The sequence below is a fragment of the Hippocampus comes genome, unplaced genomic scaffold, assembly GCF_001891065.2.
Source record: "Hippocampus comes isolate QL1 unplaced genomic scaffold, H_comes_QL1_v1.1 scaffold122, whole genome shotgun sequence".
Taxonomy (NCBI): Eukaryota; Metazoa; Chordata; class Actinopteri; order Syngnathiformes; family Syngnathidae; genus Hippocampus; species Hippocampus comes.
The window spans coordinates 345,493-362,352 of NW_017842059.1; the positions used below are offsets into that span (position 1 = coordinate 345,493).

General features: G+C 41.2%; 1 protein-coding gene across 1 annotated transcript; it reads left to right on the top strand.

Moving 5' to 3' along the window:
• Positions 1-146: 146 nt before the first annotated feature.
• Positions 147-14,651, top strand: rsf1a (remodeling and spacing factor 1a). Its single transcript, XM_019861269.1, has 19 exons — positions 147-393; positions 1,615-1,706; positions 1,800-1,892; positions 2,737-2,942; positions 3,027-3,151; positions 3,989-4,075; positions 5,076-5,588; positions 6,522-6,981; positions 7,779-7,977; positions 8,238-8,444; positions 8,536-8,640; positions 9,673-9,752; positions 9,860-9,908; positions 10,059-10,159; positions 10,598-10,662; positions 10,945-11,113; positions 12,016-12,230; positions 12,295-12,480; positions 13,760-14,651. The coding sequence occupies exons 1-19, from the start codon at positions 240-242 to the stop codon at positions 14,449-14,451; spliced, it is 3,798 nt and encodes a 1,265-aa protein (XP_019716828.1). The 5' UTR covers positions 147-239; the 3' UTR covers positions 14,452-14,651.
• The last annotated feature ends 2,209 nt before the right edge of the window (positions 14,652-16,860 follow it).

Here is a 16,860-nt window from a genome sequence, read left to right on the forward strand (position 1 = left end):
TCAAGTGTAATCACACACCAGAAATACCAGTAAAGATTTGCTGTCAATGTAAAAAAAAATTATACCAGCGAAAACGTTTTTATGGGGCTTAGTGGTTTTATGCTGAAAAAGCTTACCCGGAAATTGTAGTCTTTCTCCAACCACCACCTTGCCAGCCCGTGTCCCCCATTCATTCCCTTTGACTCGCATCCTCCCAGCGGTGGCCGGCCCTCCCCTCCCGCTTCAGTTCGCCTTGAAACATGGCTGCTCCGGCGTTGCTCAGGAGCTCCGAGCCGGCGCTGTGCCCGAGCTTCGCGGAGGTCTGCTCGTTCCTGGAGCGCTACGGGGCCGCCCTCGACCTGCCTGAGATGACGTTCCCGCAAATGGAGGGCTACCTGCGCGACAAGACGTCAGGTGAGAGGCTCATTTTGTCAATATTGTGGCGAAAGGAAGAAGTGGTGGAATAGCTGCGACACTCGGAGGAGGAGAAGGAGGAGAAGGGGAAGAAGGGGGGCACCCGGGCACCATCGCTACTCTCATCGCGATGATGGTGAGGGTGATGAAGATGTCTGTTCGCTTTGGTTAACATCACCAGCCTTCGTACGACGTTACACCACATAGCGACATTATGGTCTCGCTTTTCAGTCTTCCGCCATTTGATAAAACAAGCAGCCAGAAATGAGAACAAGTCCCGAAGTTTGAACCCGGAGAAACCATCGAAGCTAACACCAAGCTAGCGCCCCGCCACCCCCGCGCCCCCCAAAAAAGCCTTCACTCTCATTTTCTGTGGAAAAAAAACCAAACAATGATTTTAAGTGGCTGAATTGTGCCCAGGGTCATTTAGAAGTGACGAGACGTGGTGGATGTTGTGTGAAAGAGAAGAAGAGCAACAACAAAACTTAAAATGAGTGAATGTAATGAAGAGAAGGTAGCCATGATGCAGCCTGGTTAGCTCTACCGCCTTGAGTCTTGTCAGGTGTACTTTATTATTTGCTTTCATTCACTGGCAACAGGAATCGAATTTCGAACTGACATTCAACTTCACGTTTGTTTGTTTGTTTGTTTTTTACAGTAATGTAATCGTCACTGTTAAAGAAAACGGGAGGGAGGGTCGCTAATAACAGTGGATGAGAATTGGTTGCTGTCAAATTTGCGCATGCGTAGTAGGGGCCTACACAGCGAGCTAACTCGAGAAATTAGCATTGATGCTGAGAGTTCAAACACGCGCCATACTTGTTTATTGTCATATTTGTGGCTGAATAAATCGCAACGAGTTCCACTCAAAATGTTACTGTACACCACCTGAGTCTGCTTTCAGTTTTAAATGTCGTGTCGTGTGACGTCGTAACCGTGATTTACGACAGTACTTCCGATGTTTTATTGATGGAATAAAATATCTATCTGAGTGGTTGCACTTAAATTTAATGTTAGTATCATGTTTTAATAATTTTTATTGAAATACATTTGTTGCATTCAGTGAAAGTCTAAAATCATTATTTGTTGTTAAACGCATGCATCCATCTGGTCGAGTTCTCTTACATCTTTTATTTAGTTGAAGGTAGTTCAAAGAAAGTGGACAATGTCGGCATACATTTAAAGCTTTACATTTTCAGTCATTTTCACTTTCTTTTTCAGTTCCAAAACCTCTCATAGAACTTCACGTGAAGCTGCTTCGAAAGCTTGGCAAGAGCGTGACGACGGAGCGCTGGGAAAAATACTTGGCCAAAGCAAGTGAAGCACTCAGTTGGTCCAAAGTTGACTTGAGATCTGTGTGAGAATGAGGTTTCAAAGAGCGAAATCTGCTGTTAATTTTCTTGTAGAGTTGCCAGGAGCTGAACAGCGCCTGGGCCTGGGAGCTGGAACAGAACGGCTATCAGGACATGTCCATGGAATGCAAGTCCAGCATTCTCAAAGTATGACATTCTAACATCTTCAAATAGTCCACAGAACAAAATTGTTCCAATCATATGTTATTATGTCCCTGTGTCACAATCCCACACAGATTGATAATTTCTTGGTGTCTGCCTACCTTTTAAAACTATTAAGTTCCTTAAAAATGACACTTAATACTGGAATTTGCTGGTCACAGGTCTTCAAAAAAATCCTCACTGTAGTCCAATTGTGTCCAAAAAAGTCAGTATTTAATTTTGTTGCACGTCGATTAGGTAGCTGTATGTAATCTGTATTGATAAGTGAACCAAAATCATTACATATTATAGCTGAAATGTTTTCACAACTTTTCCGAGTACGCTTTAATGTAAAGCCTATTTTGTCCACCCAGTGCTGACTTTTAATGAATGAGCAGTTTTAAGTTTGATCAACTTGACCGAGAAATCATTTTAAATTTGGATTTGTACAACCTCAAAATCAGTAACACAACCCTTCCCGAGTTCAAGCATTCATTTGACTTTTATTTGAAGAAATCTAACAGCACTCTACTAAACAAAAATAACACAAACAGAATATCTACTAAAATAATGATGGGCTCATTAATTAACTCACAAATTTACTTTCTCATTTGAAATCTGGACCTGTTGAAATAATTCTGTTATATGAGTGGCAGCATGTGGACCGACAGGCCAATTGTATTTTCTGCCATCTCGTGGTGGAGTATTTCAGTTTTGTCATTATATATTGCAGGTACACAGCAGACAAGATTGACAAAGAAAATAAAATGAGGAAAAAGAACAAAATTGGAAAATGTGTCGTAGCACAGTGGTTGGCAATCACTTTATGTGACTTCATGCGTTTTCTCAGTATCTGTGCGAGTGCCAATTTGACGACAACTTCAAGTTCAAAGCGGTGATCAACGAGGAGGAGCCGGACAAGATGCGCCTGCAGCCCATCGGGCGGGACAAACAGGGCCTGATGTATTGGCTACAGCTGGACCAGGAGCAAAACATCCGGCTGTACACGGAAGAGCAGGACGACCTGGACGGCTCCACTTGGAGATGCATAGTCAGGTACCGGAACCAAACGGAAGGTCTACTTTGCCATCCGGATTGCGTTTCTCTCAACTCGAGTGTCCTTGCCAACGGTCCCCTTAGGAGCCGTAATGACCTGGCTGATGCTCTGGAAATCCTGAAGGCCCAAGTCTTCCCGAACCTGAATCAGGACCAAGAGCAGAAACTGTCTGAATCTGGGAGCTGCAGTCCTGCTCACAGAGAAACCGGTGAATGAATAAACAATATTTCATATTTTCAAGTTGTCATCAAAAATGCTTTGAAAGCAAACATAAAAGTGATCCACGGTTAGAGGATATCATCACTGCCTGGCAAGCACTATATTTCAGCCAATAGAAAAAGACATCATGTCGCAAGGCTACCGTGGAATAAAGAGGCACTGTTACAAGACTTCTCAGACAGTTGAAGTGTCCAAAAGAATTAAGTAATTTGTTCCCAGGCTGTTTTCAACACTTGCAATTGGTAATAATTTGGTATTAATAAATAATAATTTAAAATCGAGAAACTTACAGCCTAAATATGATTTGTTGAAAGTATCAGTGAGAATATGTCCTGTTCATGTTGGAAACGTCTACAGTATGTGAACTAAAACATGGCCCACATTTCCTCAAATAGTATCTGACAGCATTAATTTACTCAAATGCAGAGACTCTCCTATTTGTATGAACGCATTAATTTGCAATATCCTATACATGCGATCGGCTGCCGACCAGTCAAGGGTTTACCGTTGTTCACCCAAAGTCAACTGTGATAGATTCCAGCTCACCCATGTCCTTAATGAGTAAAATTCGGTTTCCTCCCACATTCCAAAAACATGCATGGCAGGCTGATTGAACACTCTAAATTGTCCCTAGGTGTGAGTGTGAGCGTGGATGCTTGTTCGTCTCTGTGTGGTTGTTCATGTGTGTGATAGGCTCCGGCACCCCCCGCGACCCTTGTGAGGATAAAGCGGTTCAGAAAATGGATGTATGGATGGATGGATGGAGTTATTGTGAGAGAAATCTACTGTACAGTCACCTGACATTCTTTCTTGTGTGGCATCAAAGTGTACGAAGATGGAAAACACCTCAAGAACTCTGAGGATGTCGCTGACAATATGGAAGTTGAAAAAGATGAGAAACCCCTCACACAAGGTAAGATTAACATTACATAAGTGACTTTAAACTAGGGCTGTGACACTCATCAATTGTTTTAGTTTCTCGGGACAATTTTTATTTTAGTTGTGTTGGTTTTATTTATTTATTTTAAAGTTTTTTTTGTGGGGGGGAAGTGGCTTCTATAGTGTAGTTTGTATGTTGCGAAATTAGTTTTTTCCCCCCACATGTTGAAATCCAAGCTGAAAATATTTTGCTAAGGTCGCCCTGCCTCACCTGTATAACTGTACATGAGAAAAAAAGCATAAGAGAGCGAGAGGATGTACAACAAAGACATGGACAAGCTGACCAGCAGCTTGTTGTCAGATTTTTTTAGATGATAAATTGTTGAACATTTAAGATGTCATTTATTGGGGGTTTATGTTTAGTCTACAAATTAATTTCACGTGTCATTTTTGCCCAGACATATAAAGAAGATGGGAGATTGTTGTCAGCACTTGCCAGAAATTCATGCGGGTCCTTCACAGTTGCTGTCGGCCTCTTGGTAGCATCCTTGACCAGTTTTCGTACCGCATTTTCAGCAATTTTTTAGCGTAGAGAGTGTCCAATCCTTGGCATTGTTGCTGCTGAGCCATGTATTTTTTTCATTTAATGATGAGTATCTGGTATTCTGTGTATTAATAATTTCATTTAAGGCTTAGAATTGAATAATCGGTTTTCACGAAGGATGTAGCCAATTATAGCAGAGGTGGATAACAGCGTGACCACCAGAGGGTGGTGATATCAAGAAAAGCTCACCCGAGCAACTGAACTTTATTTGGCACTTAAGATGGTGGGATGTGTGTGCTGACTTCCATTTAACATTAGGGTGAATGTGACTGGCTGAATCTGAAGTCCCAGAGGGCCCGCACACTTGTCTAACAATGTTATCACAGTGTTTATTTTTCCCCTAAGCAAAGGGAGAGGAAAAAAATATCATTAAAATCTGAAAAAATTATTTTGGTGAAAAAAAAAATGTCTTGTTATTTTCTGCTGCTAGTGGGCAACAAGGAGCAGACAGTGAGCATCAAGCAGGAGGCGAAGGAGGAAAAGACCAGTGATCAAGCGCCTCCCATCGATAACCACGTGAGCACCATCACCTCTGTCATCAAATCAGAGAGCCGGGATTTGTCTGTCGTCATGACGACAGTGCCCAAGCAGGACGCAAACAAGGAAGAGGAGACCGAGCGGGCCGTGGTCAGGAGCAGTCAACAGGCTAAGATACCACTGAAGAAGAGAGAGCTGAAGCTCGCTGAAAGCTACCATGGCAACCACCTCAACAACAACAACAACAGCAGCAGCATCATCGTGTGCAACCCCTCAGTCATACAGAGTAAGGATGTCTCATTAGCACCAACTGGTGGCCAGGCACCACAACAGCACCCTGAGCTGCCTAACGGGAGGTCATCAATCGTGTCGCGTCACGTGGGGGTCATCCGCGGACCGACATCCAATGAAGAGAACGGCTGCAAACCGGCGGAGGAAGAGAAGAATGTACAGGGATACAACGCAAGTATGGAAAATATGGAATTTGATTCATTTCCTGCCCTGCAAAAGTATGAAAAGTGGAAACTACAGTGAATCCTCCCTTAATGAAAATCAGTGATACTGTATCGAGAGAAGAAATTGTGCAGTTTTATCCCTTCCACACTCTTTAAATACAGAGAAAATGATTAAAACATACTTTATAAAGTATTTCTTAGGACACGTTTCCATTCGCTCACAGTCAATAAATGGGAGTTTATCAGATAACATCACTGTGAGGAAATGAAAAGAGACTCGTGCTGCTACAGTTGTCCAAACAAAGCATGCATACTTCAACCTGTCACTCCCAAGAGAGGTTTAAAAGTAACGCCTAAAGAATTAAACATTGTACTGCATATTTAAACACCACATTTTTCATCCAAGTCAGATCATTTCAGCCAACAGAAGTCCACTAGCCAAACGCTAACTTCTAATGAACAACGGCATAGATGGGCTCACAGAAATAGCAGATGTTGCAGATGATGATCCGAAGAGATGTAATCCATCAAAATCATTTTACAACATTAACCCTAAAAATAAATGGCTTACAGATGATTGCAAAAAAAATGCTCCAGAAGAAACATGCAGCGAAAAGTTTCCCGAACGTTTTGCTAAACTTTGTTTCTCCCAGGCATACAAAGAACTTAATCAGTGGAGGTTTGTGCTTCCTTGACACCGTTTACTACTATGAGTCTAGACTTCGATTTTGTTGACGTTTAGTTGTAGTTTAATGAATAGCTGAGGATAGGTTCCATAGACAAAAATGGAAATAAATTTACAAATGTAAACAGTGGAGTATTTTCAAAATATGAATTCGTCAAATGTTTTGACAACCAAGGTTTAGCTGATTTAAAAAAAAAACAATAAGTCTGGTCATTTTGATCTGGAAAAGGGTTGGAATTTTAACATTTGAAATGTGTAGGAACCCTGGAGATGGGGCGCATGTCGGTGCTGGTGAGGAACGACCCCGTCGTCGTGGAGACGGCACGCGTCGACCAGGGTGTGAAAACAAGCGCTGACAACGAAACAGAGGAAAATGTCCCTCAGGGAGGGGATCCTGACTTGGGAACACGAGACCTTCACATGGAAACAGAAGGAAACAAAGATGACCACCAGAAGGACGTGAGTCCTTTAGAAAAAGTGGAAGCAGAGTTGAGGGACGAGGAAGGCATCAATGGTGCTCTAGCGGATCAGTCAAGCAAGAAGGATGCCGACGGGAAGCCGTGGCCAAGAGAGGAGGCCTCCTCAGAGCTCCAGAAGGAAGGAATCCGCTTGAAGATCAAGATTCCGCCTCATCGCAGGAACAAGTTGAAGGCCAAAGAGCAGCAGAAGGAGGCGTCACAAGGGGGAAGGTCCCTCAGGAGGTCTGCCAGGATCTCCAGGTTTGTCAACCGCGTCAAACATCAACACGTTAACAGTAGGCCAGTAGCATATGACCACATCTCAGACTTATTTCAAAAAATGCAAATTTACGCCTGCAGTCTGTTTTCGCCCAATACTCATGGGAAAAAAAAAAACATGTCAATGACCTTATTCAAAACAGATTTAGTCCTTTTTGTTCTCCCTGCTTTGAGGATGTGGCCAAGTACCGGTAATCTAATTGCAATTTTCTTTTTTTTTGTTGTTGTTTTCTCCTCAATATTGCAATTGTAATTTGATTGTCTATTTTTTTTTTCAATATCCTCTTCCCATATATTGTTTAACAAACACAAAGAAACTACAATTAACAATAGCAGATATACATACATGTTTTGGTCTTGTAGGTGTGGGTTTTTGGGAATTAATATGAAAGACAGTTTATCTACTTCCGTTAGTTGTTAATTTACTAAACACTTTGACTTGCAGTCTTTTAAATATTTACTTTGACAACCTCTTGAACTTCCACCAAACAAGCATAAAGTCATAAATCAGATTACATGTGTATGTATGCATGTATTTAGAAAAAAATAAACCCTGTTGACCAACAGAAATACCCCCCCCCCATTTTTTTTTTTAATTGCAGCCTTTGGATTTGAAAATAGCATTCTACTTTATTGCGATCTCAGTTTTGAATTTGATTACCGTAATTGTTCAGCCCGAATTGCTGTAGCTTTTTTTCTAATCCCAAACAAACGTTGTTTTTCCCCTGTCATTAACTTGCATCATCTTCCACAAAATATGTGCTTTGTCAACCATGCAGGCCGAGCTCCAAGGCAGCTGAGAGCCCGAAAAAAAAGAAAGGGCAAGGAAAGCAGACGAGAGAAGAAGATGATAATGATGACGACGACGATGACGACGAAGAAGAGGAGGAGGAGGAAGATGAAGATGATGAAGAGCAAAGTGTTGCTGCCAAGAAAAATGGAAAAGCAAAGGCTGTCATCCACATGAGGAAGCGCAGGGTATCGTAGCCTCTTCTACACTCTGTCATCGTTGCTCATTCTCGGGGCAGATTATATTGACATGGCAATACAAGGATACTAGAATATGAAGAAAAATCGAAGGTTCTTCCCATTCTGTACATGTACTGTTAGCAGTGCAGCCAAGAGAAAAGCTACCAAATTAATATTATTCCACATAACAAATATTTGAATTTTAGTTGTAAATGTAACTCAATGCTTTTGATTGTGACCCGCCACCGCCCCCTTTTTGATATGTTCAGGGTAAGCGGAGACACGGGCATCCCCGTTGGTCCAACATCAAGCGCCACAAACAGAATGAAGAAGATGAGGAGGTGGTGGTGAATAAAGCTGAAGGCGGCGAGGAGGCCAATGAAGGAGGAAGCCACTCGGATGATTCGTGCCAGTCTGAGGACCTTCCAAAGGAGGACGCCTGCACTCACTGCGGTCTTCCCAACCACCCGGAACTGGTACGTAACGTTTTTTTTTTTTTTAAAATCTGAATGATGTCATCGCTGGGGTTTGCTGTGGCTTCATCTGGTTTGCGCTTGTCATCATTAGATTCTGTTGTGCGACTCATGCGACAGTGGATATCACACAGCCTGTCTACGACCGCCACTCATGCTCATCCCGGATGGCGAGTGGTTCTGCCCACCCTGCCAGCACGTAAGTCACCCTCGGGAGAATTGTCATGCCTGAATTTACACTGCTGGGTCAAGTGCCCAATTTTAGATTTAACACCTTGACCTCATCTTATTTCCATGTAAATGTGTGGAAATTGGGCATATTAGAAGCGAGCAGACCTTATCCGTGGTGTAAATTGAGCGATTACTCAGTAACCGATGAAATAGTTGATATGATAATCGATTCGAAAGATTAATTTGTGACAGCACTATCACAGATAAAGCGACAAAAATCCCATATTGGTCTCTTAACGTACACAGGCGTCAATCCCAGATGATGACGACATTGACGTCAGTAATATGATGTATATGATCCAGATATTAATTGTTACAATTTTGATTTTGGCCTGTACATCATATTTCATCTTTTAAACACCTAACATTGCATGTTTATCATATTGGTTTTGTTTGCGTATCAGAGAATATTTACATCAGATTTCATCTTTAATAGGTCTAATGTAGAATAGTTGCATTATATTTAATGTATATGCACCTTTAATGTAGCATATTTACACAGAGCTAATGTCAATTCCCTTCTAATATGCTATATTTACATAATACTCTTTACATCTGTATCATGGCGCATTTGGAGCATAGAATTAAATCATTTATTTAATTTATTAACACCTCTAATGTGGCATATTTACATAATATTTGGTGTCTGATCACCTCTAATGTAGCTTACTCGTCTATACTTTCATATTTACAGCAGGTGTTTATTTACGTTGTTTGTACAAAATTCGGCATCAGATTTAGAAGAGGCCTGAAAATATCTGAGTCCATGTCCCCCCCCCATTTATCCTGCCATGACACATTTTAGAATTGTGCCACTTAAGGGAAATATATTGCGATTAGTGCACGCAGCTAAATTCGACTTCTGCTGACTTTTGCGCCTGTACTCTCAAGAGTGAAATAAGTACAGTAGCTGGGATATTGTCTCGAACCAGTCACACATTTTTTTAGCGATGCTAGCTCATTACTGGTGCTGCTAATAGCCTGTGTTTTATGCGTACAGAAGCTTCTGTGTGAGAGACTGGAGGAGCAGCTGCTGAACCTGGACAGCGCGCTAAAGAAGCGAGAGCGTGCCGAGAGGAGGTGAACGCACATGCACATGACACACACACACTTCCATGAGATCACAAACTAGTCCAGGAACATCCACTAACGTGTTGATGAGCTTAAATTACATATGTCTGCGCCAGGCGGGAGCGGCTGGTGTACGTGGGGATCAGTGTGGAGAACATCATTCCTGTGAGTGTAGAGCAAAATGGAGGACACCTCTCTCTCTCTCTCACACACACACACACACACACACACACACACACACACACACACACACACACACACACACACACACACACACAGATTTAAACCTTAAGACATTTTATTGTGTCCTCACAGGGAAATGAGGAAGATGAAAAGATGGCCAAAAAAAAGGATGCCAAAAAGTCCAAAAATTTGGGGAGGAGGTCAACCAGAGCAAGGAAGCACATCAGCTACAGGTTAGTGTGTAACTCAGGGGTGTCAAATTCATTTTTGTCATGGGCCACATTGTAGTGACTGTTTCCCTTGGAGGGCCGTTATGACTGTGAAAACATCCAAAAAAGTCAAGAATAATGGTTCATTAAACGATTGTTTATGTTAGTGTTTCTTTGGTCACAAGAAAATGCTTACAATGTCTCGCATATTCATCACATATGAGAAGTTGAAATTTTGGTACAGATTTTAACAATCAGCGTAGACGTTGACATGTTTGATTTGCTTTCGCGGGCCACATCAAATGATGTGGCGAGCCAGATCTGGCCCTCGGGCGTTGAGTTTGACACCTATGGTGTAACTGCTTATGCTTAGCCACGTTAACCGGTATCACTGGTTTAATATGTTTACAATGTGTTTAACTGGCCTAAAAACTACATGACATTTTTTTTTTTTTGCTTCAGATTTGACGACTTTGACGATGCCATTGACGAGGCCATCGAGGAAGACGTTGGTGACATTAACACCGGTGAGTGGACCACGTTAGGATTAAAAACATAAAAATGGCCACTTGCTTTTGATTTTTATGTCACTGTCATATTTCCTCGTCTTGTGGTCAGGAGGATTCATCCACTCAAATACAGATTTTTGTTTAATGTATTATCGATAGTTTTGCATTTTTTCACCAATAAACGATTTAGCATGGTGAATTAAATTACAGTTAGGGGCCACTATTTTGAGTAAATGGGGTGTTTGGTTCACGCAAGAACCTTCCCTCGGAATAACCCCCAGTGATGCCATGTCCCGTCAGGGGGAGCCAGAGACATTGGCGCCGGCGCCGCATTGTCTGAGCACGGCACGGCGAGCCACCGCCGGCCGATGACGCTTGCCGCGCGAAACAGGAAGCGCCGGCGTCTCAACGACCTGGAGAGTGACAGCACGGCAGTGGAGAGTGAGGATGACTTCACGCTCAGCAACAGGTGACATCATCATCATCATCACTGCGAGATATGGGACATTTGCAGCGGAAATAGAAAAAAACTAAATTGCTCAAAAGAACAAGGCGTGTGCAGGAATAGTGGTTATGATTGCGTGACTGTCCATGTCTTATGTGTTATTTCCGTATTTATTTTGTTAACTGTTTAACTTTGTTTCAGCTGCAGCTGTTGTGAGAGCGCTATATAAATAACGATGTATTGTGTATATATAGTGTTATTTATTGGCACCCCTGATTAAGATGTTAAAAGCTTTGAAAAAAGCTGTTTTGTTTATTTGGGTTAGTAATCGCCTTGACAATTTTGCATACAAAGTAAGCATTTTTAATTTAGCAATAATTGGTTTATGTATTCATGTTTGGTCAAGTAGGCACTTCTACTCATATATTTAACATTTTACCTTTTGTTTAGTAGTGATTGGTTAATTTATTCATTGGAAATAGAGTAAAATAGTTAAACTATTTTAACATGTATTAATTTAATGTAGTAATTTTTTATTGTAAATAAATATAAATAAAAGAGAGAGTCTAACATGTGAAAAAATATTTCTTTTAAATTCAAATTTAGTAATTTCAAATAATACAGTCAAGAAATGGTAAAATAAGCAATTTTAACCTATACATTTAACATGATTAAATTTAATTTATTGAATGATTGATGCATCCATTTGTTGTAAATAATAAAAATACAAATAGAAACATTAAAACCTCATTAGTTTTATCTTAAAATATGTACACATTTTGCACTGAACACTTTTCATTTTTTTAACCACATTGCTGTGGTCCCTCTGTCCCTTAATTTAAAAAGTCCACTGTGGTCCTTGAGTGGAAAAGTTGCACCACCCCTGGTTTAGATTATTTGTAACTCCCTGAATTTTCCTTGTTCAGCTCTGAAGACGAAGAATTCGCAGGCTCGGGAGCCGCCGCCGACGATGATGAGGAAGACGAGGACGGGGGTAGCTGGGACAGCGCGTCGCGGCCCAAACGGACAGCGAGAGCGGGGGCCAAGTACAAAGCGGGCATTACCAAACACAGAGTCGGGAGGCCACCGGGGCGCCGACGGAGACGTTCCTCCGAGGACGAGGAGGAGGGCAGCGACGAAGGTGAGTCTAATTGATCTCATGAAGCGATCGTATTCAAATATGCTCACGCCTCTTTTTCTGAAAGACTCCGATCAGTACAGCGACATGTCGGATAAGAAGCGTGGCGGGCTGAGGCGCGGCCAGCGGCAGCAGGTCAACTATCGGGAGACGTCGGAATCGTCGGATAATTCCCGGACATCTGCCAAAAAGAAAGAAGTGAGACCACGTGGCCGGCCACGTAAGGAACGTTTCTCTAGCGACTACAGCGATGGTAAGTGCACATAAGTACAAGGAGTGCTCGGTTTCGACAGTTTAATTCCTACGGCGCTGAATTTGTACGCAAGTCAGGACCAGCTGAAGTCTGTCAGTAACCGATACTAGAAGCATACTGAAGTCATAAATACAGCAAATGTTGAAATGAAAAACACGACGAGGCCATAAATATAAAACAATCAAATGAAAAATGATAAGCACACCACTGAGTGTCGATACTCTCATGAACCAAAGACCGCTTGTAATTTTTCAGCTAATATTGTTTCCCTTGCCTCATATCTTTGTATTTTTTTCCGACTATCTTTTTTTTCTTTCCTTTTTGTAGTAGTACTAGTGCAAGTATTTCTCTTTCCCTCCAACGTTATTTTTGTTTCATCTAATATTTCTTTTGCTTCATCTTTGTATACTTTTCAGATATTTTTTTCTAATATTTTAGCATTTTAAAATATATATTCTATATTTCAGTTTCACAAATTTCACATTTTTCCCCCCAATTTTTTCATCTTATTTTTCTATTTTCCAGTTTCATCCAGCATGTTTTTTCCGATATTTTTCCAATACAGTGCTCATTTTGTGTATTTTTCATCCCTTTATTTTGTTCTGTTTTTCCAAATTATGTATATTTTGTACATTCCTCATATTTTGTCTGTTTTCTTTTTCATCAATTTTTCATCCCTTTATTTTTCTCTAATATTTGTGTAACTTTTCATCCAGTACTTTTATATTTTTCCACTATTTTCCACTATTATATCTTTTAAAACTTTTTTTTTCCTAATCATAGAGTATATTATATAATTGTTCAATTTTGGGGGGAATATATTTCCATTTTCCCCCAGATGTTTTTTTTTCAAAATTTTTTTTCTATCATTGTGTTTTTGACATACAGTATATTTGTTCTAATATTGTGTCTTTCATCAAATATTTATGTAATCTTCTCCTATTTTGGCATTTGTATCGGATATTCTACATCGAATATCAGATTTTTTTTCTTTGTGTTTCTGTTGTGGGGGCAGGATGATAAAATCCACCACATTGCGACATCACCGTTGGGGAGAAGTCCAGAATGGCTCACTCTGACACATTTTTAGAAATAGTCAGATAACAACCGGTTTCCTTAGTTGTTTCATTTCACACTTGACCCTCCAGAGAGAGACAACTATATGTATGCAAGACATTAAAAATGTCATTTTCCATCATATGCCCCCTTTAAATTTTGAAATAAATATTACTCTGCTTCATGTGCATTGCGTTTAAAATCATCATACTTGTTCTTCCAGCGTCACCTTTCTCACGTGACTCTGAAGAGGAGGATGAGGACAAAGGTGGTCAGGGGAAGAGGAAGCGAGAGAAGCGGCGAGCACTAAGAGAAGAGGAGGATGTCTCCACTCGCCACTCCAAAGCCAAGCGAAGGCGACGCAACCAAGAGGACGAGGAGGAGACAGAGGAGGAAGAAGACGATGGCCAGCCGAGAGGGAAACGGCGTCGATGGAAGCCTTCTGAAGAAGATGAGGAGGAAAGGAGGAACATCTTGAGGACGGGTAAAGAGGACGACGACCCAGAGAAGATGGGCAGAGGGAAGAGGCGGGAGATGTTGTCCCAGCAGCGGCGCAAGCGTCTGGCTCAGATGCTGAAGAACAGAAGACCCTCCACAGACGAGGACGACTCGCAAGAATCTGAGTCCTCATCTGAGGAGGACCGGCCCGTTCGCAAAAGACTCAACCGTATCGACTCGGACGAGGAGGAAGAGGACGAGGAGTCGGAGGAGACGAAAGACGACAGTGAAGCTGGAGACAAGGTGCGAGGACTAAGCAGACTCGGGCAATCAAGAGGGGCCGCACGTGGCACCGTGCCCAGGGACGCTGCAGCAGCGGGTGGGCAGGGCAAACACAGCAGCCCCTCGCACGATGAGGAGGACGAAGAGGCCAAGTCAGACTCGTTAAACTCTGTCCACAACAGTCCGCGCTCGTGATCCGTTCTTTGTCGGTTCTACTTTCTAGGCCGGGGGTTCTCAAACTTTATAGGTCCAGAGAAGACATGTTTGCAAGGACACCCACCCCCCCACGACACCCCGAAATAATCCTAGCACCAGTTAAACATAACTTCCATGTTCAACCCGAAACGGCAGAGGAATTTAAACAATTCCAAGTTACAATAACAATTTTTCTTTTTTTGTTTTTTGAAGGGAAAAACATTTGAAATGTTATGAGAATAAAGTTGTTTGTTTGTTTCCAAGGAGGAAAAAATGTCATCAACAAGAACAAAGATGTTTTCTTACTTGTTAAAAAGTTGTAATATGAAGAGTTAAATCATATTTTGCCAAGATAAAGTCAGAATAGTCATTCCAATTTCAAGCTTTATGAAAGTGGCAACGAAAAGAACGACAAGGACCATACAATTTATGATGATGTCTTATAAAGGAGGATTTAATCTTAACATTTCATTCATATTATTTTCACATTTATTATAATAGAGTCAATGTTTTAATGACAGAAGAACATTAGAAGTGAGCTTAAAAAGTACAACTTTATTCTTGTAATATTAGCCTTTGATTCTTAAAAAAAAATCTCTAAAATTCCCCAATTTCGTCTACTTCCTTGGCACCAAGATGTCACCATATAGGCCCAAAATTAGCCAGTTATTAGATTTTTTTTTTTCTTTTGAGAAGTTTGAGTCGTATGAGAATAAAGTCATAAATTGTTATCTGAACAGGAACAAAGATATATTTTGGCTGAAAGAAAACAATTTTTCCAGATAAATTCCGAATGTTATGTCATCTGAGCAAGGGGAGAACGTCATCAAGAGTGAATTCCAAAAAGTACAACTTTATTCTCATAATACACCCTTAATTTTGGAAAATATCCCTTTTCTAATAAATAAAAGATATATTTTTAAAAATAAATAAATAATACTACTTACGCAGGGCTGTCAGATTTATGTGACGATACATCACAAAGCTGTTAGTAATTGTAATTCGTTTATTGTGTTAGTTTTATTGGTTCACTGGTCCCTACACATTGGTAATCACTTTTCAAAATGGTACAACGTAATTGAATGCAGGTTATTTCCATAGACCCCCCAAGCTAAGGGAACCCCAGTTTGAGAACCACTGTTCAGCACATTGTTGTGATCATAAAAGGAATGCCTGGAGATCACATGATTGTCACGGACCTGACTCTCCCCTCGACCCTTGCGGTCCTTCTGGCAGCACTTATTCAGTAGCCCCGGCCTCCACACTCTGGATCATGAGACTTGAAGTAACTTTTTGACACTGCTGTACATAGCGTGTGGCCCGGCCGTGCGCTCTCTCTCTCTCTCGCTCTCTCTCTCGCTCTGTTCCTTTTGTAAAATAATAGATGTTGCATTTTAGTCCTCTTGTAAAATATAGTGTTCTATTTTCTCAAAGAAGGACGAGGAGCAGCATTGCGGCAGTGAGCGGCCAGCAAATGCCAAGTTTGACGCGTTGAGACACCTTGGATGTGGTTAAAAAGCAGACCAGGCAGATGCCCCCGATGGCCATAATGATGTCAGGTAGAAGGAGATCCCTCATTTTATATTTGCATTAGTCGGATTGGAAAATGTATGGTAAATTTCTAGGGGGAATTTATGATGGGGACTCTGGAGTACGTTCTAAATTAGAAGCTTTCCCTTGGGAAATAACTGACAATGGAGGGGAATTTCATTAAACGGTATCATTCAAGCGGGCGGCACGGTGGAAGACTGGTTAGCACGTCTGCCTCACAGTACAGAGATCGTGGGTTTGAATCAGGCCCCGGCCTTCCTGTGTGAAATTTGCATGTTCTCCCCATGCCTGCATGGGTTTTCTCCGGGTACTCTAGTTTCCTCCCACATTCCAAAAGCATACATGGCAGGTTAATGGAACACTCCAAATTGTCCCTAGGTGTGAGTGTGAGCGCAGATGGTTGTTCGTCACAAACAGACAAACAACCATTTCCTTGCATCTCTGTTTAAAAAAAAAAAAAAAAAAGTAATCCCACATCCCGCCCCCAATAATTACAATGTAATATGCAATTATTTTTTTCAAGTGTCTCTTCCCACTTTTTTTTTGTGTTTTTTTTTTTAAAACAATCACTAAACCCATGGGCAATGTGACATCAATTTTGAATGACATCATTTGGCAGTGCTGGGCAAAATGGCCACCCCATAGATCAAAACAGGTGCATTTTCTGCTTAATTCATATTACACAAACAATATTAATCTGAATACCATTTTATACTAATAAGGGCAACGTAACATATTATTGCAAAGAAATTTTTTGACTTCCACTTTAAAGTCCTCTGTACTCGTATGCACTTTGTCCTAACTGGTAAGACAATTCAGCAAAGTATTTGAACAACTACGTTACTACTCTTTGCACTA